Source organism: Orbicella faveolata, unplaced genomic scaffold (assembly GCF_042242905.1).
Source record: "Orbicella faveolata isolate gen_17 unplaced genomic scaffold, um_ofav_v1 contig_24, whole genome shotgun sequence".
NCBI lineage: Eukaryota > Metazoa > Cnidaria > Anthozoa > Scleractinia > Merulinidae > Orbicella > Orbicella faveolata.
In genome coordinates, this window is record NW_028301552.1 from 9,609,935 (window position 1) to 9,635,192 (window position 25,258).

The 25,258-nt window shown below is 38.4% G+C and overlaps 4 protein-coding genes and 1 pseudogene across 4 annotated transcripts; 1 reads left to right on the forward strand and 4 right to left on the reverse strand.

Annotated features, from left to right (window-relative positions):
* Positions 1 to 118: 118 nt before the first annotated feature.
* LOC149110300 (kelch-like protein 3) lies at positions 119 to 1,217 on the reverse strand (annotated as a pseudogene).
* Positions 1,218 to 1,913: 696 nt separating this feature from the next.
* Positions 1,914 to 5,141, reverse strand: LOC149110301 (kelch-like protein 40). The gene has a single exon (XM_089291673.1). It carries the CDS (start codon positions 5,038 to 5,040, stop codon positions 3,274 to 3,276), a length of 1,767 nt encoding a protein of 588 aa, XP_089147799.1. The 5' UTR covers positions 5,041 to 5,141; the 3' UTR covers positions 1,914 to 3,273.
* Positions 5,142 to 5,475: 334 nt separating this feature from the next.
* LOC149110302 (kelch-like protein 40) lies at positions 5,476 to 9,490 on the reverse strand. Its single transcript, XM_089291672.1, has one exon. It carries the CDS (start codon positions 8,965 to 8,967, stop codon positions 7,201 to 7,203), a length of 1,767 nt encoding a protein of 588 aa, XP_089147798.1. The 5' UTR covers positions 8,968 to 9,490; the 3' UTR covers positions 5,476 to 7,200.
* A 5,861-nt stretch (positions 9,491 to 15,351) lies between these two features.
* On the forward strand, positions 15,352 to 19,777 carry LOC149110303 (prolyl endopeptidase-like). The gene is made up of 6 exons (XM_089291700.1): positions 15,352 to 15,856; positions 16,686 to 16,832; positions 17,574 to 17,659; positions 18,099 to 18,162; positions 18,692 to 18,884; positions 19,524 to 19,777. The coding sequence occupies exons 2-5, from the start codon at positions 16,701 to 16,703 to the stop codon at positions 18,830 to 18,832; spliced, it is 423 nt and encodes a 140-aa protein (XP_089147826.1). The 5' UTR covers positions 15,352 to 15,856; positions 16,686 to 16,700; the 3' UTR covers positions 18,833 to 18,884; positions 19,524 to 19,777.
* Positions 19,778 to 19,936: 159 nt separating this feature from the next.
* LOC149110304 (kelch-like protein 25) lies at positions 19,937 to 23,850 on the reverse strand. The gene has a single exon (XM_089291674.1). It carries the CDS (start codon positions 23,748 to 23,750, stop codon positions 21,993 to 21,995), a length of 1,758 nt encoding a protein of 585 aa, XP_089147800.1. The 5' UTR covers positions 23,751 to 23,850; the 3' UTR covers positions 19,937 to 21,992.
* Between the last annotated feature and the right edge of the window lie 1,408 nt (positions 23,851 to 25,258).

Below are 25,258 nucleotides of genomic sequence, written 5' to 3' on the forward strand. Positions count from 1 at the left end.
TGAAAACGAAGTTTGGAGTAATGAGACACCCTGTGACAAAACTTGCCGTCCTTGAAGAGTGTTCGACCAACTAAATCGGGCGAACACGGGGGGAGGATGTTACCGCCGAAGAACAGTATTTTATTTTTGTTTTATTTTGATCGTGACGTTTCGTGTCAATGACATGAAGTAGCTTGCAAAACTTTGTAACCACCCGGACGGACTCATGTGGAACTGATTTTGTAAAACTTGGACGTGTCTTTGGTTATTAAAAAAGTGTAAAAATCAAATTTGTTGTCGTTATGCGAGTTCATTGGGGACTAAAGAAGTAGCGGCAACACCCCTCCTTCACCAGTTTGTTTAGTAGAAAGTATCTGCTTTTAAGTTTTATCTTAAACGTAAACTTATTAAGGATTTTATAGATTCCTAATTCTAGTTAATTAATCTTAATGAATCTTAGAGTTTTTAAGTAGTTTTAAATTATTATTGTATTGTCTTTGAAAAGCCTCTAAAGGGAAAGTCAATAAAGTATGTATGTATGTATGTTATATTGATGCCAGACGGATTTGATGTAATAAAGCAGGAAATTCAACTTCTCTTTCACTTCTGTTGTGGGACACCCACTTAACAATTCCCCTGAAAACCTCTTCCTCAGCTTTGACAGTGATGTCATCGCTGGACACCCATTCCATGACTTACTTTATGTCAAGACTCAGAAAATCATCTGTTTCCATCACAGCACTAAAATCTGAATTGATCATCTCGCAGGCTTTTTCTCTCAGCTCTACGCACTGATACTTATTGGCAAAATAATAATTGAAAATGCAGTTCTCAGTTGTCAAAATTGCCATCAAATAAATGCCCACCACTGTTTTCAGGCCTGGAAGGAGAAGATATTCTGCTGTTGCCATCAAATTGTGAGCGTTTTCTTCCGTAACCGAAACATTTCCAGTGTAAATGAACTGTAAAACGTCTTCCATAACAGATGCCGTTGTTTCTTCAAGCTCTATTCTGATTAAATGTTCTTTGCTTTCTCTCATGTCGCTTGTCAGAAGAGAAAGGAAGAACAGGCTTGCTGCAGCCAGAACAGCTTTGTGAGTGGTAAGTTCTTTGTCCTTTACGACCACTTTCACATCGCAGAAACTTTGGTTTCTCCTCAGGATATTTCAACGCTTGACAAGTTCTTGGCGATATTCTGAAGGATCAGCTGACAGCATTGGTTGAGAGAAGGCCTCCATATTGGAATTTTGCCAAATCTTGTGAGGCACCAGAGCCTCGACTTCGATTGACAATCAGTCACACAAATCCTATTATCATGCAACAAAAACTCACACTCAAAGCTACTGGTCATGGAAGCATAATATAAAACTTTATATGGAGAATAAGAGCTGAAATATAAGATCAGAGTTTGCATGTAAATCAGGAGTTGAAATTGAAATTGATCATGTATGGTTAATTCACTGAATAAAGACTCTAGAACATTCAGGAATGCCATTTTTTGTCATCCTTGGGAAATTTGAGCAAATTTTGGTTATTGCATGAATTTTCTACTGTTATAATAATAGAATCTCTTATTATAACACCATAGGGTAAAAAACCAAAATTTGCTCAAATGAATCTGAATAATAAGTGGCACTACTTCGAGAAGGCTAGAAAATTATACCAGACTAAGAATAAATAATTGTTACAAACAAAAACCTTGGTAACAGTGGGATGTGATATGACAGTGTTGTTCCTTATTGAGAAGTAATTTCATCTCAAACTAACTTTGTTTTGGGTTATCCTAAGCATAGCATTGGCACAACTTGGTTTCAGATGTAAGGTTTAATTTAAGATAAATATTTTGAAAAAGACAACTTGGTCAATTTGAACAGCTGTACGGATAAGCTGTACGGACAACCTTTACGGATAAGTCAAAAATAGCAAACAGCAGATGTTATTATTTTGTTTTGATTTTTTGTTACAACTTATGTTCTTAGTGAATTTACAATGTATGTAATGTCACATTTTTCTTTTTGTTGTTGCATTAATCTACAAATATGAAATGATATGAAATAAATAATCCAAGATTGGCTCATCCTAAGCACTTCTGTCACATTTAAATTGTACAAATGGCGCTCAAAATCTAATGAAACTTTACAGAAATTATTTTGTGTCATATTATTCTACTCATTAATTTTTTGTATAATTATCGCCATTTCTTTCAGTCCCTCAGAAGATATTTTGTGCACAAAAATTAACAGCATGTAGACTGTGCTGTTTAACCTCAGAGTTGTACTTTGTAGACTCATTATTCACCCATCAAGTTGAAGCAAAGGAAATAATAACAGATGAAAGTGTTTGGATATCCATCCAGCATGCAAAGAAAGTCATGTCTGATAGGCTCAGGGCGGTCTAGTGGATTTTTCAGTCAAGCTAGCAGATTCTGTCATCACTTTCACTGACGGGGAAGCTAAGTTTCTTGGAAAAGGTTTTGAGGAAATTCAACCAATACATTGAAGCACTGTTAGTGATTAACTTCCCGGGACTGGTAAGAATGATATTCCGGCTGGTACATACAGGGTTCGTACCCTTTTTCAGATACAAATTTCCAGGACTTTTTCAGGACTTTTCCAGGACTCAGATTGATTTTTCCAGGACTCTAAAATTCATCAAAAATACTGCGCTGCACATCGTACTTTCAACTTTCTTCTCATTGTTTGGAAATGTGGTCAAAAACATTCCTTTCATGTCTGACATATTAAGTAAGACATGTTCTGAGTCAACAAAGTGTTAGACTGCTGTTATCTAATGAATGATTGTACACAAAAACTTAAAAAAAATACTCATTTCAGGAACACAAAAAGACTTCCTCCCCCCCCCCCCCCCCCTAATCTGGCTGCTCCTAACCCAACGTTAAACAAAATGCCTATGGGATCGGAGCAATATCTGCCAAAAATGCAAATTGCTATAGTTAAACACTTTATATTGTCAATTCTAACAACAAATCGTAAGTTGTTAATGGTCAATCATTAGTGCTAAGCATTGATCATTACCGTTGTTGTCTCAAATGACATTGTAAGACTCCAATTGATAGAGCTTAAAGTCAATCGCTAGTATTCTTAGGAAGATCAATACTGAGATGTCAGTCATTCTTAAGTAAAAACTAAAAAACAAAACTTGATTGGAAAAACATCATAAGTTACAAGATGTGCCATTCATGCAGCTTCTGTAAATGAAAGATATGGTGCTTTTCATGAAAATTATTCCACCTAAAAATGATGCAAACCTCACACTGATAAAACAGAGAGATGGCTACTTATTTAATGGCTCAAGTTTGTCAATCACCTCTTTGCAAAGTTTTGCAGAACAAGCTTTAAATATATTCTTCATTTTCTGTTCCTCACTTGTTTCAAAGCGATCAACTGGTATAACTGATCTCTCTTTCCATTTATTTTGCTCAGAATCAAATGTTTCAACTGATAATACCCGTGACAATCTGCCAGTCAAGGGGATGACACCTCCCAAAACATAAAGCCTTCCTTCATGGCACACCATGCTTGCTGACATCCGAGGTACCTTGAGACTTGGCATCAGCTGCCATTCATTGGTTACAGGATTGTAAACCTCACATGTGCCAAGTGCTACTGCTTGGCCATGACGTCCACCTGCTATGTACACCTTGCCATTCATGGCAGCTCCAAAGGCATTGTATCTAGCTTGATTGATAGCTGCAACTTCTTCCCACTCATGATCATCAGCACTAGGATCAAGTCTGTATGTTGTTGACAAGGATGTATGTAGTATACAGTGCGATCTACCACCTATTAGGTAAATATATTGCTCATCAGTCACAATGCAACCATTAAAAAGAGTAGTAGGTGGCTTCTTTAGTTTATTACAACAGTCAGGCTTTTCAGGATGATATATGTTTATCTCAAAACCTTCAAAGCTTTCTTCAGTTGCATACAAAAGTCCATTCAAAACTGTAGTTCTAGTAAATGCTTTTGTAACTTGAAATGCACCCCAAGAGTTGGCAGAAGGTGTGTAGCATTCCATTAAACTAGACCCACCTAGCTGATCTGACTCCTGGAAGGGCAGGTAAATTTCTCCCCTGCATTGGCTTGGATTGCTGGGATAATCATGTTGAAAAAGCATGTCTGACAACTTGTACCACACATTTTGTTTTGGAAAGTAACACAAAGACCTTTTTCCTCCACAAACAAATATTGCAGATATGTTTGTCTCCAGGCATTTCCTTGGTTGTTGTACACACTGTTCCTCGTTGACACTGGCCATTAATCTCATACCATCTAATACAAAATTCAAGCACACATTGTTTGTAGAAACAAGATCCTCCTTCACCAGTTTGTTTAGTAGAAAGTCATGTGATATGGACACCAGACGGACTTGATGCAGTAAAGCAGGAAAATCAAGCTCTCTTTTGCTTCTGTTGTGAGACACCCACTTCACGATTCCCTTGAAAACCTCTTCCTCAGCATTGACAGTGATGTCATCGCTGGACACCCATTCCATGAGTTGCTTTATGTCAAGACTCAGAAAATCATCTGTTTCCATCACAGCACTGAAATCTGAATTTATCATCTCGCAGGCTTTTTCTTTCAATGCTGCAAACTGATACTTATCGGCAAAATAATAATTGAAAATACAGTTCTCTGTTGTCAAAACCTCCATCAAATACCTGCCCACAATTGTTTTCAGACCTGGAAGTAGAATATAATCTGCTGTTGCCATCAAATTGTGAGCGTTTTCTTCAGTAACCGAAACATTTCCAGTGTAAACGTACTGTAACACGTCTCCCATAACAGACGCCGTTGCTTCTTCAAGCTCTATTCTGATTAAATGTTCTTTGCTTTCTCTCATGTCACTGATCAGAAGTGAAAGGAAGAACGGGCTTGCTGCAGCTAACACAGCTTTGTGAACGGCAAATTCTTTGTCTTTTACCACCACTTTCACATCGCAGAAGCTTTGGTTTCTTCTCAGGATATCTAAACGCTCGACAAGTTCTTGGCGACAGTCAGAAGGATCTGCTGAGACCATGGGTTCAGCGAGGGCCTCCATGTTGGAATCTTGCCAAGTCTTGTATGCACAAGAGCCTCGACTTCGATTAAAAGACAATAAGTCACGCAAATTCCATCATCACGCAACAAAAACTCATGCTAAAAGCCACAGGTGACCCAAGCGTGATATAAGAGTTCGTACGGAGAATTAGGAGCTGAAATATAAGATCAGAGTTCGTCTGTAGATTAGGAGATGAAATTGAAATCGATCAATGTATGGTTAATTTACCGAATAAAGACCCTAGAACATTCAGGAGTATCATTTCTTGTGATCTTCGGGAGTTTAAACGAGATTTGAGCGAATATGGTTATTGCATGAATTACCCACTGTGTTATAATAATAGACTCTCTTATCATAACACCGAGGGGTAAATAACCAAAATTTGCTCAAATGAATCTGAATAATATGTGGTACTAATTCGAGAAGGCTAGAAAATTATACCAGACTAAGAATAAATATTTATTAAAAACAACCATCTTGGTAACAGCACTGGGTGTGAAGTGACAGTATTGTTCCTTATTGAGAAGTAATTTCATCTCACACGAAGTTCATTTGGGTTAACCTAAGCATAGCATTGGCACAACTTGGTTTCAGATTTAAGGTTTAATTTAAGATAAATATTTCAAAAAGGACAACTTGATCAATTTGAACAGCTGTACGGATAAGCTGTACGGATAAGTCAAAAATAGCAAACAGCAGATGTTATTATTTTGTTTTGATTTTTTGCTACAACTTATGTTGTTAGTGAATTTACAATGTAGGTAATGTCACATTTTTCTTTTTGTTGTTGCATTAATCTACAAATATGAAATGATATGGAATGAATAATCCAAGATTGGCTCATCCTAAGCACTTCTGTCACATTTAAATTGTACAAATGGCGCTCAAAATCTAATGAAACTTTACAGAAATTATTTTGTGTCATATTATTCTGCTCCCATTAATTTTTTGTATAATTATCGCATTTTCTTTTAGTCCCTCAGAAGATAATTTGTGCACAAAAATTAACAGCATGACAGACTGTGCTGTTTAACCTCAGAGTTGTACTTTGTAGACTCATTATTCACCCATCAAGTTGAAGCAAAGGAAATAATAACAAATGAAAGTGTTTGGATATCCATCCAGCATGCAAAGAAAGTCATGTCTGATAGCCTCAGGGGGGTCTAGTGGATTTTTCAGTCAAGCTAGTGGATTCTGTCATCACTTTCACTGATGGGGAAGCTAAGTTTCTTGGCAAACGTTTTGAGGAAATTCAACTAATACATTGAAGTAGTTAGAGATTAACTTCTTGGGGCTCAGGTAAGAATGATATTCGGGCTGGTACATAGTTATACAAACCTGAGGATTTGTTTTCTTTGCATGTTGGATATCTGATCTAATTAGCATTTCGATTATTTCCATTTCACTTCTCTCTTTTCTCCCTAGCTTTAGTTTTGATTGACAAGATACATCATTCAAACACCTGAGACCATTTTTGACCACATTTCCAAACACCTTAAGGTTCGTCAAAAATACTGCGCTGCACATGGTACTTTCAACTTTCTTCTCATTGTTTGGACATGTGTTCAAAAACAGCCTTTTCATATTTGACATATTAAGTAAGACATGTTGTGAGTCAACAAAGTGTTAGACTGTTGTTATCTAATGAATGATTTTACACAAAAACTTTGAAAAAAATACTATTTCAGGAACACACAGACTTCCATCCCCTCCCTAATCTGGCTGCTCTTAACCCAATGTTAAACAAAATACCTATGGGGAGCAATTTCTGCCAAAAATGCAAATTGCTAGAGTTAAACACTTCATATCGTTAATTCTAACAACAAATCATAAGTTATAAATACTTCAGTGTCCATGGTGAAATGATCAATAATAATTAGTGCTAAGCATCAATCACTACTGTTGTTGTCTCAAATGACATTGTACATTGTAAGACTCCAATCGATAGAGCTAAATGTCAATTGCTAGTATTCTTAGGAAGATCAATAGTGCTAGATGTCAGTCATTCTTAAGTAAAACTAAAAACCAAAACTTGATTCACGCTACAAGATGTGCCATTCATGCAGCTTCTATAAATGAAAGATAATGGTGCTTTTCATTAAAGTTATTTCACCTAAAAACAATGCAAGCCTCACACTGCTAAAACATGCAGAGAGATGGCTACTTATTTAATGGCTCAAGTTTGTCAATCACCTCTTTGCAAAGTCTTGCAGAACAAGCTTTAAATATATTCTTCTGCTTTTCTTCCTTGCTTGTTTCAAAGCAATCAACTGGTATAACTGATCTCTCTCTCCATTCATTTTGCTCTGCATCAAATATTTCAACTGATAATACCCATGACAATCTGCCAGTGGAGGGAATTACACCTCCCAAAACATACAGCGTTCCTTCATGGCACACCATGCTTGCTGACATCCTACATACCTTGAGACTTGGCATCAGCTGCCATTCATTGGTTACAGGATTGTAAACCTCACATGTGTTGAGTGCATTTTGGCCCTGACGTCCACCTGCTATGTACACCTTGCCATTCATGGCAGCACCAAAGGCACTGTATCTAGCTTGATTGATAGGTGCAACTTCTTCCCACTCATGATCATCAGCACTAGGATGAAATCTGTATGTTGTTGATAGATGTGTAATCAACAAAATATCTCTTGAACCACCAATTAAGTAAATATACTGCTCATCAGTCACAACAGAACTGCAAACAAGATTAGTGTGTGGCTTCTTCAGTTGGCTACAGCAGCCCTTTTCAGGATCATATCTGTATATCTCAATACTGTCCAATCTTTCCTCAGTTGCATACAAGTGGCTCTTCAAAACTGCAGTCCTAGTAAATGCTTTTGAAACTTGAAAAGCACCCCAAGAGTTGGCAGAAAGTGTGTAGTATTCCATTAAATTAGACCCAACAAGCTGATCTGACCCCCAACAGGGGATGTAAATTTTACCTCTCCATTGGCTGGGATTGCTTCTATGATCATGCTGAAAAAGCATGTCTGACAACTTGTACCACACATTTTGTTTTGGAAAGTAACACCAAGATCTGCACCCTCCACAAACAAAGATTGCCTCTGTGTGCATCTCCAGGCATTTCCTTGGATGCTGTGTACCCGGCTCATCAATACCACTTACTGTTAATCTCACAGCATCTAATAACACAAAATTTAGACATGATTCAGTGTTTTTAGCAACAAGTTCCTCCTTCAACAGTTTGTTTAGTAGAAAGTCATGTGGTATTGATGCCAGACAGATTTGACGCAGTAAAGCAGGAAATTCAACTTCTCTTTTGCTTCTGTTGTGAGACACCCACTTAACAATTCCCCTGAAAACCTCTTCCTCAACATTGACAGTGATGTCATCACTAGACACCCATTCCATGACTTGCTTTATGTCAAGACTCAGAAAATCACCTGTTTCCATCACAGCACTGAAATCTGAATTGATCATCTCACAGGCTTTTTCTCTCAACTCTACACACTGATACTTATCGGCAAAATAATAGTTGAAAACACAGTTTTCAGTTCTCAAAACCTCCATCAAATACCTACCCACAATTGTTTTCAGGCCTGGAAGAAGAAGATAATCTGCTGTTGCCATCAAATTGTGAGCGTTTTCTTCAGTAATTGAAACATTTCCAGTGTAAACGTACTGTAACACGTCTCCCATAACAGATGCCGTTGCTTCTTCAAGCTCTATTCTGATTAAATGTTCTTTGCTTTCTCTCATGTCGCTGATCAGAAGTGAAAGGAAGAACGGGCTTGCTGCAGCTAAGACAGCTTTGTGAGCGGTAAGTTCTTTGCTTTTCACTACCACTTTCACATCACAGAAACTTTGGTTTCTTCTTAGGATATCTAATCGCCCGACAAGTTCTTGGCGACAGTTAGAAGGATCTGCTGAGACCATGGGTTCAGAGAGGGCCTCCATACTGGAATTTTGTTGAATCTTGTGAAGCACCAGAGCCTCGACTTCGATTGACAATCAGTCACGCAAATCCTATTATCACACGACAAAAAGTAACGCGAAAAGCTACTGGTCACGCAATCGTAATATAAGAGTTTACATGGAGAATAGGAGCCGAAATATAAGATCAGAGTTTGTATGTAGATCAGGAGATGAAATTGAAATTGATCAATGTATGGTTAATTTACGAAATAAGGATTTAGAACATTCAGCAATGCCATTTCTTGTCATCCTGGGGTGTTTACATGAGATTTGAGCGAATTTTGATTATTATGTTGCACGAATAATTATTACCCATGGTGTTATATTATGACACCGTAGGGTGTTACATTGCAACGCCGTAGGGTAAATAACCAAAATTTGCTCAAATGAATCTGAACGATTGTACTAATTCGAGAAGGCTAGAAAATTGTATCAGCTGGCGAAGAATAAATAATTATTACCATACACTGCAACCTTGCAGGTAACAGCAGGATGCGAAGTGACAGTATTGCTCCTTATTGAGAAGTATTCATCTCAAACTGTTACGGATGGCACGACAAGACGCCATTTGCAATGCAACTCAACTCGTTTAATGCGTACTTCATGTAAGCTACATAGAACTAGAACGCACATGTTTACTCCAAATATGGTAAGACAAACCATATACGTAACATCTCCCTTTCTTTAAAAAAAAAGAAAAACTAATAAACAAATATCTGGCAAAAACTAGCCTAAAACAAACTTACACAAATCCACTTTGTTTCTGAAAGTGTTCTATGTCAAACTAAATCAGTTTATCCGAACTTGCTAAAACAAACTTAAAGTGTTCAAAGTCTAGCCTTTGCTTAACGCTTCATGTCAAAATCTTTAAATCTTGAAGGGGGACGAACAGTCCGGGTTCTTGTCTTCTGAGGTGCTAACAATGGAACATTAGTCTCTTCAGTAACAGTTTCATTCAAGGAATCTTTGTCAGGCCTAGTAGGTATAGCAGGTAACTCAGGTACTCTAGGTATCTCCTTGTGATTTACTCCTGACTCATGTGAGCTAACCTTGGTGCTTTGCTTATCTGGTGTCGAGGATTCTGCTGCAGGTCTCAGAAACTGCCTGTTTCTTCGGAGGGTCTCACTGCCTGCTTGGACTACATATGACCTGTCTGACAGTTTCTCGACACAAGTAGCTGGTTTCCATGTTTGGTTCTTTCGCAGGGGTGCACTTCTGACTTCTTGTCCAATCTCTAATTCAGGTAACTGCTTCACATGACGGTCATGGTAGAACTTCGCCTTTTGCCTTTTCCGCTCTAATTTCTCTGTAGAATGTGCGCTTACTTTGGGACGGAGAAGGCTTGACGCTGTTGGTAAGAGAGTTCGTGTTCAGCGCGACAGAAGCCTCTGGGCGGGGCTGTCACCTATACCTTCAGTAGGTGTGTTCCTGTAGTCTAGTAGCGATAGCCATGGATCTTTCCCATCTCGGTCCGCTTTCTTAAATAGCAGTTTAACTGTCTTCACTGAAGACTCTGCTTTCCCATTTGACTTTGGGTAGTGTGGTGATGATGTCACATGGTTAAATTCCCAGCTGAGTGAGAACTCGTGAAATTCTTGACTGCTGTACTGTGATCCGTTGTCTGAGACAACAGTGTCCGGGATTCCATGTCTACTGAATTGTTCTTTGAGTACTTGTATAACTGCACGTGAGGTGGTATCTTCAAGTTCACTAATTTCTACAAAATCTGAGTAATAGTCAACGACTGTGAGGTAATTCTTTCCACTAACAGTGAACAAATCTGTAGCCACTTTACTCCAAGGTCTGTCTGGAAGTTGATGAGACTGCATTGGCTGACTAGCATTCCTAGCCTGAAACTCAGCACAGACAGCACATCTCTCAACCAGGGCTTTGACTTCTGAATTCATTCCAGGCCAGAACACGATGTCTTTGGCCTTTCTTAGACATGATGCGACTCCTTGATGGCTTGAATGAATTCTTGAGAGCATCTCTGGCCTCTTGGCTTTGGGGACAATCACTCTCTGACTCTTAAATAGAATACCATTGTGGAGTGAAATCTCTTCTCTGTAGTTCCAGTAGTCACGAACTTGTACTGGGCATTGCTCTCTTCTCTCAGGCCATCCTGTTAGAACAGAGGTCTTCAGGCTCTCTAAGATGAGGTCTTGTGCTGTGCACTTCTGCAGCTGAGTTAACCTTTCTGGAGCCACTTTGATGGAATCAAAGGGAGTAAGTGTTTCAAGTTCAAGAGCGAAAACTTGAAAGTTGTCTGTCATCTCCTTCTTGACAGCAAGCAAGGCTTGAGACAAGTGATCGGCAACATACATCTGTGCACCTGGCTTGTACTTAACCTCTAGGTTAAAGCGCTGTAGCCTCAACATCATTCTTTGTAGTCGACATGGAGCAGAGAGGATTGACTTCTGGAAAATGGACTGTAAGGGTTTGTGATCTGACTCAACCATTATCTTTTTACGACCGGCGAGGTATTGACTGAACCTTTCGCAGGGGAAGACAATCACTAAACACTCTTTCTCGATTTGAGCGTATTGCCTCTCAGTCTGTGATAGGGACCGTGAAGCAAAAGCAACTGGCTGGCCGTTTTGTAATAAAGCTGCTCCTAACCCGTATTCACTCGCATCACATTGCACTGTGACTTCTTCTTGAAGGTCATAATACTTGAGCACAGGGTGTTTGACTACAAGCTCTCGCACTTCCTGGAATGCTGTCTCATGATGCTGGGACCAGATGAACTTTGCATCCTTTGCTGTCATCTCTCTCAGTGGCTGGGCGACCTCTGATAACCTAGGGAGAAACTTTGCCAAGTAATTAACGAATCCTAAGAGACTCAGGAGTTCCTTCTTGGATGTAGGCCTCGGCATTTCCTGAACTGCCTTCACTTTCTCAGGATCTGGCTGTAACCCATCTTTGGTGATCAAGTGTCCCATGAATCTGACTTCAGACTTCTTGAGGTTCAACTTGCTGCTGTTTAGACGCAGATTGGCTTTTCGAGCTTGCTCTAGCAGACGAATCAAGTTCTCATCATGATTTCGATTTGCTTCTTCATCATTCTCTCCATAGCCCATGACCAATATGTCATCTCTTATCACTTCTACACCGGGAAGACTATCAAGCTTCTCATGCAATTTGCATTCGAACTCTTCTGGAGCCAGGTTGATACCAAAGGGTAACCTCAAATACTTGTAACGTCCAAAGGGAGTCCAGAATGTTGCCTTGAGACTGCTGCTCTCATCTAATCCAACCTGGTAAAACCCATCTTTAGCATCTAAGGTACTAAACACTTTGGCATTGCTAAGCTTGGGCAACAACTCATCTAGAGTAGGCATTTGGTACTTTGGACGGATGACTGCCTTGTTAAGATCTTTAGGATCCAAACAAATCCTAATCTTATTTGGTGTTGCGACAACCACCATACTGCTAATCCAGTCGGTTGGTACTGTGACTTTCTCCACGATTCCTTTCCTTTCCAGATCATCAAGTTTGGCCTTGACCTTATCACGCAGGGGAACTGGCACTCGGCGCGGAGAATGCTGCACTGGTTTTACGCTGGGGTCTGTGATAATGGTTGTATCACCAATATGGCCTAACCCTTCAAAAACATCTTTGTACTGAACAAGAATCTGATCTCTGATCAGGTTACTACTGCTTTTCAGGACATGAATGGACTCTTCAGGATCTATATCCACTTTGAGAAGTCCCAACTGCTCACAAGCCTCAGCCGATAAGAGGGGTTTGTTAGAACTCTCAACAACTTGGAATCTCAGGTCCAGACGCTTGCCCCTTCTCTCTGCTGTGAGTGTGGTCTCACCTACAGGCTTCATCAAGCTACCATCAAATAGCTTTAGCTGGGCATTGGACTTAGACAAGGTGGGATCACCATTCTGCAACAGCTGAACTAAATTTCTGTGACTGATCACATTACAAGTTGCACCAGTGTCCAACTGACATACTAGTTGCTCTTTGTACTGCTCTTCTATCACAAAGGTAATACTGGATGTCAACTGTTTACCACTACCATTAATTGCAGTAATTTCTTCTATCTTCAATAATGATTCCTCAGACTCGTAATCTTCTGCCACTTCAGCGACATGAACCTTCTCTTTGCCTGCCTGACACACTTTGGCGAAGTGGTTCATTCTTTTACAATTGCGACATTGTTGACCATAAGCTGGACATTCTGTCTGCTTGGCATGCTTCTTTTGTTGGCCACAATATTTACATTTCCATTTTTTGTCAGGTTTCTTTGGATTTGGTGGTTTCTTCGGATGAGAAGGCATCTTGCCTTGCATCGGTTTACGCTTCACATGAACTAAGTTCAGTTCCTCATTGTTTTGTTTCTCATCCTTTTGAATCGACTTTAGCTGCTTATTCGTTATTTCACTTGATTTACACATGTCAAGAGCTTTATCCAAAGACAAATCTTTCTCTCTGAGCAATCTAGCTTTTGTACCCTTATCTTGTATTCCAATAACTAGCCTGTCACGTATCATTTCTTCTGCAAGTGCTCCAAACTGACACGATGCTGCGAGTTTTCTTAATCTATTGACATAGCAATCAACAGTTTCTTCGGGTACTTGAATGCAAGAGTTAAAGACATACCTCTCATAGACGACATTTCTCTTTGGTAGGAAATAGTTTTCCAGTGCCTTCAATGCTGAAGTTATCGTGAGTACTTCGGTGCCAAAATTCAGATTCAGGAAAATTTGCAGACACTCCTTTCCCATAACAGAACGGAAGGTTGCTAATCGGATCGATTGACTCTTCTGATCCAAACCCGTTGCTACCTCATAATCTTGCCATTGTTGCTTAAAAAATTCCCAGTTGCTCGTGATATCTCCACGACAAACCATAGCGCTTGGTACTGGAAAATTTGAAGGAAAACTGAGGACTTGAGGCGGCGGAGTAGGCTGTGGAGCTTGCGGTGGAGCTGGTGGTGGAGGATCTTGTTCGGTGTCTGACATCGTTTCGCTGGGTTTCAACGCACGTGGTCGATGTTGAAATTCGCTGTACGTACCGTAATCAAGGAATTGTCGCTTCGTTTCGCTTCAGTAACTGCTTTGACTGAATATCAACCAGAAGACGTAATCTTGAGCGCTGCAGCTCGCCATAAGATCAACAAAACACTTCTGACACCATGTTACGGATGGCACGACAAGACGCCATTTGCAATGCAACTCAACTCGTTTAATGCGTACTTCATGTAAGCTACATAGAACTAGAACGCACATGTTTACTCCAAATATGGTAAGACAAACCATATACGTAACACAAACTAACTTCATTTGGGTTAACTTAAACATGACAGTGGCACAACTTGGTTTCAGACATAAGGTTATTAAGAGAAATGTTTTGAAACAGAAAATTTGGTAAATATGAATGGCAGTGCACTGAGTATGCCAATAAGTCATAATAGCACTCAGCAGATGTTATATTTTGTTCTTTTTATTACAACTTATTTTATTAGAAGATATACCATAATGGGTATGTCACATTTTTCTTTCTGTTGATGCAATGATCTACAAAATTTAGTAACAATTGAAATGAATAATTATAGTTTTTATTGGTTTAGACACCAAATTACGTCAATATTAGACAGACAAGGTCATACTAAGCAGTTCTGCGACATAATACAAATGGGGCTCAAAATCTAATCAAACTTCACAGACGTTCTTTTATGCCATATTGTTGTACTCTTATTAATTTTTTGTATAATTATAACCATTTCTTTCAGTCTCCTCAGAAGATATTTTTGCTACACGAAATAGCATGCAGATTAGGCTGAAAAACGTCAGAGTTGTACTTTGCAGACTCATTATTAATCCATCAACTTGAAGGAAAGGAAATCAAGATGGTGTTTGGATATCCAGCATGCAAAGAAAGTCATGTTCGATAGCCTCACGGGGGTCTAGTGGATTTTTCAGTCATGCTGGTGGTTTCTGTCATTCACTTTCCCTGATGGGGAAGTGAAGTTTCCTGGAAAATGTTTTGAGGAAATTCAAATAATAGAAGTACTGTTAAGGGATGAACATTTTGGAGCTTAAAACAAGAAGAATTACTTTTAAGGTGTCTCGGCGTACAATATGTTTCATTGCCTAAGGCCACTTTGCAGATGACACTGTATTTTGTGAAAGTCATGCTGATCATGGGAAGCAATGTCTAATGTGTGTATAACTTCGGTTAAATTACATTTCATCACACAAGATGAACCAGAACTTGACACTAGTCTTTCTTCTCCTTATGCCTTTACCTTGTAGGGTCCTATGGTATCAATGTAAGCATGGGTTTTGACGTGGAAAGGATCAGCTTGTTAAAGCGTGGTTGGTGTCTGGCTTTCTGCCACGTCAGGTACAAATGAAAGTTTGTGAAAATGCAGTTGCAAAAAGAAAAGAATGATGTTCAAGAATTTATTAGCTGCTAGTACTGGCCTGATTGTGAATAGCATCAAACATGGATAGTAAAGAGACTGTCTTCTACTATCCATGCATCAAATATTTAGGTCAAGACTGACAGAAGATCTGAAACTAGCAGGAATAAGGAAAATGAAATGTACCTTGCCAAAAGGAGAGAAATTTCTGAATTACAGGAAATGTTCCACCTGAGTGTTCAAATTTGAAATTCCTTTGAAAAAATTAAGCTGAATTTTTTGGGATTTTATGAACTGAATGGTAGTTATAACCAATTAAGTCTGGTTTAGTGATACAGGTAGCTTAATATTATTAATTTTCTAAAAGCTTGACTGTTGATCAACATTGATTTTCCTTTCCAAAGTATCGATTCTTTTCAGAGGTGATCGTGAACTAATGGTCGTCAGTGGTACCTAGAAGGAAAATTACGGAGTAAACACAAGGGCTTTGAGGTACAGTGTACATGTACACTACTTCTTGAATATGGTGTTTTGATTTGGTATTAAATTGTTTGAACCCAGGAGTATTCTCAGTTGCAGTACCAGTTCATCCAGTGTGATTGTCCACAAGTGTGGTGTCCTGGAATTGACTTGAAAGGACTGAGGGCTGAGCACTGAGTAAATTGACTGGCTTTGAGGGTGACTTGGCCCGCCTGTTTTGACCATCTACAGGAAAGTTTTTGTTATAAAGAAATTCAGTTCAAAAAGGTTTTTCCTACCAATGAAAACCAGTTGCCCTCCTGTGGCAAACATGTAATGAAACTCCTGTCAATTGGAACTCCTCACTTACCTGAGTGATCACACTAACTGAAGTATGGTGTACGTCTTTCAATTCATTTATAGTGTCATATACTGCCAGAGGTGACTTACTCAAAAGTGTATTTAAATTAATGACCATTTTGGCTACTAAATGAAATTCTCAGTGGCAGTGATTGAGGCAACAGCAAAAATTCATTCCAGGTCTTGATTTCCTAACCAAAAATAGGTTTCCAATGTTTGTTACATTATCAAAAATGTTAGATTGGCCTTTTGGCAAGTCATATTATAATAATAGACCTTTCCTGCATTGAACTTCAGTGCGTACAAACAACAGTACCAGAGTGAGGTTGTGGTGGACATTTTCATACATTTTCTGTATTTTTTTCTACTTGACCTTGACTCAGCGCCATTGTTTGATGGAATGTGGGAAAGGTTTATTACAATTGTTAGACGTGTTTAGAATGTAGAGTCTGAATAAAGAGTTTTTAATTAAGAAATTGTAACCATGTTGCTTTTCAAACAGGATTTTGAAGCTTGTATGCAAACACTTCATCATTTGGGATACTCCCATCCCCAGTTAACAGCAGCACGTGGAACAAGTGCTGGGGGATTGATACTGGGTGCCGTCTGTAACAGGTCACCAGGGCTCTTCAAGGCTGCTATTCTTCGGGTTGGTCTTTGTTTTAGTATCTGGAATAAGTTGACTTGTAATGTTCAGTATTGTGCATGTGTGCTTTTGATTATAATAAGTGTCGTAATGAGTCATAAAACCAATGCCAATTTGTACAGTGTATTACACCAGTTTGTCAAAAAAAAAATCCAGTCACTGAAAAAAACAGTAGAAATATAAATGACTCACCTGCTGCTACTGTTTTCAGTAGTCTCTGATGTTTTCAAATGTGTGTGTTTTTTGGACAATATGTACATGAAAATACATGGTTTTGGCTTGTTTAATTTTTAATTACAGTGAGGCATGTGGTGGTGTAATGATTAATGCATAGTTGGACTCCTAGTAATGTCGCGTGTGTCACATTAACACAGTACCTGGAACATATTTTTCTCGGGCAAGACACTTATTTAATAATTTAAATGGTGTGATTTAGCTTTTCTAGGGCAACTGTCAAAATGCTGAATGCGGGTGGGGGATGGGAGGAAGGCAACTTGTGATGAAGTATTCTGTCGCCAGTTTGGGCAGAGTGTAAGAATACCATACCTTATAATAATGAAATTTGAAAATAAAAAAACACTCCACCCTCCACCCCCAGCAGAATATAATTTGACGAGAAGCCATCATTGTGAGGTCTTGTTTTAATGAAGGAATTACATGCATTACATGTAACTTATGCAGCTGTACATGTAACTTGCATGTTTGTCCCATCATTAATTTGGCATATTTGTGTCATCATTATAGGTTCCATTTTTAGATATTTTGACGTCCATGTTGGATCCCTCTCTTCCACTGACTATTCAGGAATATGAGGAGTGGGGTGAACCTGGGTAAAGACTGCACTTGTCTAATGTTTTTGCACAGTTTCTGTTAGTACCTACATGTAATGTACTATTTTTTCCTTTGGCTCATTGCATATAATCTTTAATTTTTGTCAATTTCTGTGATGGATTTTTTATTTTGAAATGTTTGCCCCTTCCCCCCTTCCCCTTTTCTCACCTTCTGTGAAAAATTATTAATAGGATAAAAATAATTGCAGTGCTAAAAGAAGCAAAGTTGTGTTCTACAGTTTTTTTGTAATTTTCCTGCATTGTTTGTGTGAAAAATGTGATGACTACACATAAATATTATTTACAATAAAAAATACTGTCTGGTATGTAATTGAGGTTTCCGTAACTAAAAATTTATAGCTTATTTTCTATGAGAAAGATGCCCATAGAAACAGTAGAGTGTTATTAACTCTAGTTGACGGGCTGGTTTTATTTTCAGATCCAGTGAAAGTGATTTTCATTACATTAAATCATACTGTCTATATCAAGACATCAAAAATCAGGTAACATTTATACTCCTTTTAATGATCCTATCCAAGAAACACACACGAGTTAAAACACATGAAAAGTTTGAACATGTTTGGTACAATATATTAAGTATAGTAATGTAGTACTTAATATAATAGTGATATTAATACAGTGGAACCCTGTTGTTATGGTTACCAATGGGCCATGAAAATTTGGCCGTATTAACAGGGTCACTAGCAGGCTGTACTCATGGGGTAGTGTCATTTAACCTCATGACTCGTCTAAATTGAGTAACATCTCAAAAGATATATCACAACTGCACTTCTGAACAACTGTTGTTTAATAAGCATTCAGAATGCAGACATAATTTGAAAAAAAATTGAAACTTGCATTAGTATGTAAAATATTAACAATGGAAAAAATGGCTGTAATAACGAGGTGACCTTAATTACGAGTTGACGTTATTAATGAGGTGACTGTAAGGTGGGGGGGGGGGGGGTTCATGCACTGTAGTAACATTATTAATTTACATTAATTTGAACTCTGTATTTGTGTGTCTACAAGCCTTACCCTTCTGTGATGGTCACATCTGCAATGAATGATGACCGTGTACCATACTGGCTGCCCATTAAGTGGGTTGCTCATCTCAGAGATCAGTTGTCTGGCCAGGAGCAGAGTGACAAACCACTGATTGTGTGTCGTTGATTATTATGGACGGCACTCGGAAACAGAAGGAACATACCGAAGGATTGAAAAGGTAAGGTTTTAAATTTGTTGTACAAATTTCCCTGCTTTTCATTAATTTTGGATGTGAAAAAGTAACACTGCATTGAGAACGCAGACTAAGCTTGTGAAAACCTTGCAGTCAGAGGCTTCTGATTGAGTGCTATTTAACCTTCATTGGATTCACTTCCACATTTTATGTTTTCAGAAGGAGGACAACTGGTTTTCACAGACAGGCAAAACTATTTGAGCTGAACTTCTTTGTAAGAAAAACTTTCCACTAGCAGTGTTCCACATACAGGGGGTCTCACGTCAAAAACCCTGCAAGGTCAGCTACATAACCCAACAAATTAATTGAAGATTTAATAATGATTTGGTGGGAGCAGTGGGAACTGACCAGTTCAAATTCCTTGTTGACACCCAAGCTTGAAAACTTATCTGGAACCCCACACTAGATGGTGAAACCAGCCAGACGAAATTGTCCTTGCAGCCAATCAATTTGCCTGGTTGCCCAGCCCGTTATGGAACCCCTGAATCCTGAAAAGGGGAAGCAATACTTGTAGTTGATCAAAAAATTCCTTGCAGAAATTGCAGCACAAGATAGTGATGAACCAATATCAGACTTGTGCCAGTTTTTCAATAAACTTTTTTCTGTTTTTTTTTTTTTTTCCAGGCAGCAAAGGAATATGCCTTCCTACACAAAGCACTAGGACTGCCACTGGAGTGAAAGTGAAACAGCAAACAGAGGAAATTAACATCAAGGGCTGATATAAGTTCAGCACTCAGTACACAAGAACAGAACAGTGTCGAGTCAAAAGAAAAGGACACAAAGTGATGAGTTCGAACAATATGGGATACCAATTCAAAAAGGCTGGACGATTACGTCAGGCACAGAAGAAATATTAAAGAAAGACAATCTTGATAACAGCAGTGTGTCAGTGTTGTTCTTTAGTGAGATGTATTCATTTCAAGCTTGGCCCACCTTTAGCATGGATTGGCACAACTTGGTTTCAGACATAATGTTTAAGTATGATAATTTTTTCAAAACAGACAATTTGAAGAGTGGTGCTACAGCAAAGTCCAAAATAGCAGACAGATGTTATATTTGTTCTTATTATTACAACTTGATAATACACATTCTTGATGGAGATACAATTTATCTAATGCCACATTTCTTTTGTTTTTCTACTAACAAATTCAACAATATGAAATGATTATTGCTGTTTTTAGTTTTGTCAGTATTAGTCAATATTAGAAAGAGTAGACCATTGTACACTGTGAGTACTTGGAGCTCAGAATCTAATGAAACTTCACATTTAATTATTTAATTACATTATGCTATTCTACTCCTATTCAATTAAAAAAAAAAATTTTTTGTCCTTAATAAACTATTGTTCTATCTCTCTGAGAATTTTTGCCCCACAAAACAACATGAACATTCAGCTGAAGAGTGCCAGAGTTGTTCTTGAAGCATGTTTTTGGTCAACAACTGAGTGGTTTGAGAGTTGTTTCCAAGATTATTATCTGATGAATGATTTTATTCAAAAACTTGGAAAGCAACTACAAAGAGTCAAACACCCCTCCCCACCCCTGCCACTCATTCCCCCAACATTAAAGAGCTGCCATGGTAAATGTTTTATACACCTTTCTTCTGCTGGGCATAATTACCTTTCAATCAATTAAGAGAACTTGAGTCTAAATAACATTGATTCATAAACGTTTTATAAGTTTTGTATCTCAGGAAAAGAAATTAACAGAAGATATTAAAGCTTCTGTCCACTTCTGTTGACTTGTTCACTTAGCTGCCACATCTGGGGCAAGGTCAATCTTGGGCCCAGTTCTCTTGTGAATTCGGCTTTCTAGTAAATTATTCCAAATGAAAAAACCGGTAACAGTTTGTACTGGCTGCTGTCTGCATTATAATTGAGAGGGTTTGTAGGCGCTGAAGTAAAATAATAATACTACAGTCGAACTTCTGGTTGCAACCACCTCTTGTAAGAGACCACCTCTCCTCAGTGACCAGTTTTCCAAAATACCAAAAGCTTTTAAGTCAAATCACTACATTTGCAACCTCTTGTAAGCGACTTCCTCTCAAAAGCGACCGCAATCACTTTTAGAGCTAAAAGTTTGAAATTTTCTTTTGTTTTTGACCTCCCATAAGTGACCACTTGACAGATAATAGTGCGGAAATTGAATAATAAAGTATTATACCCAAATTGTATCCCTGGGTAGTACAAGAGATGAGAACTTCTCAATGGAAAGTACAGGATTTTTCTTGAAATTGTCTTTTTACATGAATAAAACATTTAAAACATGGGGTAAGTCTCTGCAGTTACTATATGCTAATGAGGTAAAATGTTGACCCAATATGGTCTAAGCTCTTGTAAGTGACCACCTCCCATAAGCCACCACCTGGGCTTGAACAGAAGGTTCGACTGTAGTAGGTTTGATAAAGTAAAAAAATACCACTGATAAATTACTGGAATGTAAATGTGTAAACCAAAAAGTGGGCCATGAACAAAGAAAATTGATTTGGTTTGGGAATTACAAACCAGGAAAAAAATTCAGGTAAAAATACTGCCAGAAGGGTCATTTCTGAATCAGCTTAGAACTACAAAATTAAAGATAATAAAATAATGTGATGTTCATAATGGCTCAAGTTTCTCACCCACTCTGCAGAGTCTTGCTAAACAAGCTTTAAATATATTCTTCTGCTTCTCTTCACTTGTTTCAAAGCGATCAACTGGTATTACTGATACAGCTTTCCACTTGTTTTCCTCAGACTCAAATATTTCAACTGATCATACCCATGATGAGTTGTTAACACCTCCCAAAATATACAGCCTTCCTTCATGGCACACCATGCTTGCTGACATCCTAGGAACCTTGAGACTGCCGTTCGTTGAATACCTAGTGCTGAATGTCAATCACTAGTGTTCTTAGGAAGATCAATAGTCCTAAACATCAATCACAGACTTACTTACAAACTAGAAAAATAAATCAGAAAAAAAAACAAAAAACAAAAAAACAATTATGCCACAACATGTGCCATTCATGCAGCTTCTATAAATTAAAGATAAGGAGCTTTACATTAAAATTATGTCCCTGAAAATAATGCAAGCCTCTGCTAACAGATAGATGGCTACTTTTTTAATGGCTCAAGTTTGTCAATCACTACTTTGCAAAGTCTTGCAGAACAAGCTTTAAATCTTTTATTCTGCTTCTCTTCCTCACTTGTTTCAAAGCGACCAACTGGTATAACTGATTTCTGTTTCCATTTACTTTGCTCAGAATTAAATATTTCAACTGATAATACCCGTGACGAGTCGTTGGCACCTCCCAAAACATACAGCCTTCCTTCATGGCACACCATGCTTGCTGACATCCGAGGTACCTTGAGACTTCCCATCAGCTGCCATTCATTGTTTACAGGATTGTAAACCTCACATGTTCCGAGTGCTACTGCTTGGCCCTGACATCCACCTGCTATGTACACCTTGCCATTCATGGCAGCACCAAAGGCATAGTATCTAGCTTGATTGATAGGAGCAACTTCTTCCCACTCATGATCATCAGCACTAGGATCAAATCTGTATGTTGTTGATAGAGGTGTACCCCACAAAAAATTTGTTGCACCACTAATTAGGTAAATATATTGCTCATCAGCCACAACACAACTGTCAAAAAGATTAGTGTGTGGCTTCTTCAGTTGGCTATAGCAGCCCTTTTCAGGATCATATCTGTATATCTCAATACTGTCCAATCTTTCCTCAGTTGCATACAAGTGGCCCTTCAAAACTGCAGTCCTAGTAAATGCTTTTGACACTTGAAAAGCACCCCAAGAGTTGGCAGAAGGTGTGTAGTATTCCATTAACTTAGACCCACCAAGCTGATCTGACCCCCGACAGGGGATGTAAATTTTACCTCTGCATTGGCTGGGATTGCTTCTATGATGATGCTGAAAAAGCATGTCTGACAACTTGTACCACACATTTTGTTTTGGAAAGTAACACAAAGATCTGCACCCTCCACAAACAAAGATTGCCTCTGTGTGCATCTCCAGGCATTTCCTTGGATGCTGTGCACCCGGCTCATCAATACCACTTACTGTTAATCTCACAGCATCTAATAACACAAAATTTAGACATGATTCAGTGTTTTTAGCAACAAGTTCCTCCTTCACCAGTTTGTTTAGTAGAAAGTCATGTGGGATTGATGCCAGACGGATTTGACGCAGTAAAGCAGGAAATTCAACTTCTCTTTTGCTTCTGTTGTGAGACACCCACTTAACAATTCCTTTGAAAACCTCTTCCTCAGCTTTGACAGTGATGTCATCACTGGACACCCATTCCATGACTTGCTTTATGTCAAGACTCAAAAAATCATCTGTTTCCATCACAGCACTGAAATCTGAATTGATCATCTCGCAGGCTTTTTCTCTCAACTCTACACACTGATACTTATCGGCAAAATAATAGTTGAAAACACAGTTTTCAGTTCTCAAAATCTCCATCAAATACCTGCCCACCATTGTTTTCAGGTCTGGAAGAAGAAGATAATCTGCTGTTGCCATCAAATTGTGCGCGTTTTCTTCAGTAATTGAAACATTTCCAGTGTAAACGTACTGTAACACGTCTTCCATAACAGACGCCGTTGTTTCTTCAAGCTCTATTCTGATTAAATGTTCTTTGCTTTCTCTCATGTCGCTAATCAGAAGTGACAGGAAGAACGGGCTTGCTGCAGCTAAGACAGCTTTGTGAGCGGTAAGTTCTTTGTCTTTCACTACCACTTTCAAATCACAGAAACTTTGGTTTCTTCTTAGGATATCTAATCGCCTGACAAGTTCTTGGCGACAGTCAGAAGGATCTGCTGAGACAATGGGTTCAGAGAGGGCCTCCATATTGGAATTTTGCCGAATCTTGTGAAGCACCAGAGCCTCGACTTCGATTGACAATCAGTCACGCAAATCCTATTATCACGCAACAAAAACTAACGCTAAAAGCTACTGGTCACGCAATCGCAATATAAGAGTTTTCATGGAGAATAGGAGCTGAAATATAGGATCAGAGTTTGTATGTAGATCAGGAGATGAAATTGAAATCAATCAATGTATGGTTAATTCACGAAATAAGGATTTAGAACATTTAGCAATGCCATTTCTTGTCATCCTGGGGTGTTTACACGAGATTTGAGCAAATTTTGATTATTATATTGCACGAATTACCCATGGTGTTATATCGTAACACCGTAGAACACCGTAGGGTGTTGCATTGCAACGCTGTAGGGTAAATAACCAAAATTTACTCAAATGAATCTGAACGATTGGACTAATTCGAGAAGGCTAGAAAATTGTATCAGCTGGCGAAGAATAAATAATTATTATCAAACATTACAACCTTGCAGGTAACACCAGGATGTGAAGTGACAGTATTGTTCCTTAATGCTGAGAAGCATTCATCTCAAACTAACTTCATTTGGGTTAACTTAAACATGGCATTGGCACAGCTTGGTTTCATACATAAGGTTATTAAGAGAAATGTTTTGAAACAGAAAATTTGGTAAATATGAATGGCAGTGCACTGAGTATGTCAATAAGTCATAATAGCACTCAGCCGATGTTATATTTTGTTCTTTTCATTACAACTTATTTTACTAGAAGATATACCATAAAGGGTATGTCATATTTTTCTTTCTGTTGATGCAATGATCTACAAAATTTTGTAACAATTGAAATGAATAATTATAGTTTCTTCTTGGTTTAGACTCCAAATTACGTCAATATTAGACAGACAAGGTCATACTAAGCAGTTCTGCCACATAATACAAATGGGGCTCAAAATCTAATCAAACTTCACAGACGTTCTTTTATGCCATATTATTGTACTCTTATTAATTTTTTGTATAATTATAACCATTTCTTTCAGTCTCCTCAGAAGATATTTTGCTACACGAAATAGCATGCAGATTAGGCTGAAAAACGTCAGAGTTGTACTTTGCAGACTCATTATTAATCCATCAACTTGAAGGAAAGGAAATCAAGATGGTGTTTGGATATCCAGCATGCAAAGAAAGTCATGTTCGATAGCCTCACGGGGGTCTAGTGGATTTTTCAGTCACGCCGGTGGTTTCTGTCATTCACTTTCCCTGATGGGGAAGTGAAGTTTCCTGGAAAATGTTTTGAGGAAATTCAAATAATAGAAGTACTGTTAAGGGATGAACATTTTGGAGCTTAAAACAAGAAGAATTACTTTTAAGGTGTCTCGGCGTACAATATGCTTTATTGCCTAAGGCCACTTTGCAGATGACACTGTATTTTGTGAAACTCATGCTGATCATGGGAAGCAATGCCTAATGTGTGTATAACTTCGGTTAAATTACATTTCATCACACAAGATGAACCAGAACTTG

Coding starts and splice junctions, on each gene's coding strand:
- LOC149110301 (XM_089291673.1), bottom strand. CDS start 5,040: ATGGAGGCCCTCGCTGAACCCATGGTCTCAGCAGATCCTTCTGACTGT.
- LOC149110302 (XM_089291672.1), bottom strand. CDS start 8,967: ATGGAGGCCCTCTCTGAACCCATGGTCTCAGCAGATCCTTCTAACTGT.
- LOC149110303 (XM_089291700.1), top strand. CDS start 16,701: ATGCAAACACTTCATCATTTGGGATACTCCCATCCCCAGTTAACAGCA. Junction 17,660..18,098: donor GAGGAGTGGGGTGAACCTGG/GTAAAGACTGCA, acceptor TTTTATTTTCAG/ATCCAGTGAAAGTGATTTTC. Junction 18,163..18,691: donor ATCAAGACATCAAAAATCAG/GTAACATTTATA, acceptor TGTGTCTACAAG/CCTTACCCTTCTGTGATGGT.
- LOC149110304 (XM_089291674.1), bottom strand. CDS start 23,750: ATGGAGGCCCTCTCTGAACCCATTGTCTCAGCAGATCCTTCTGACTGT.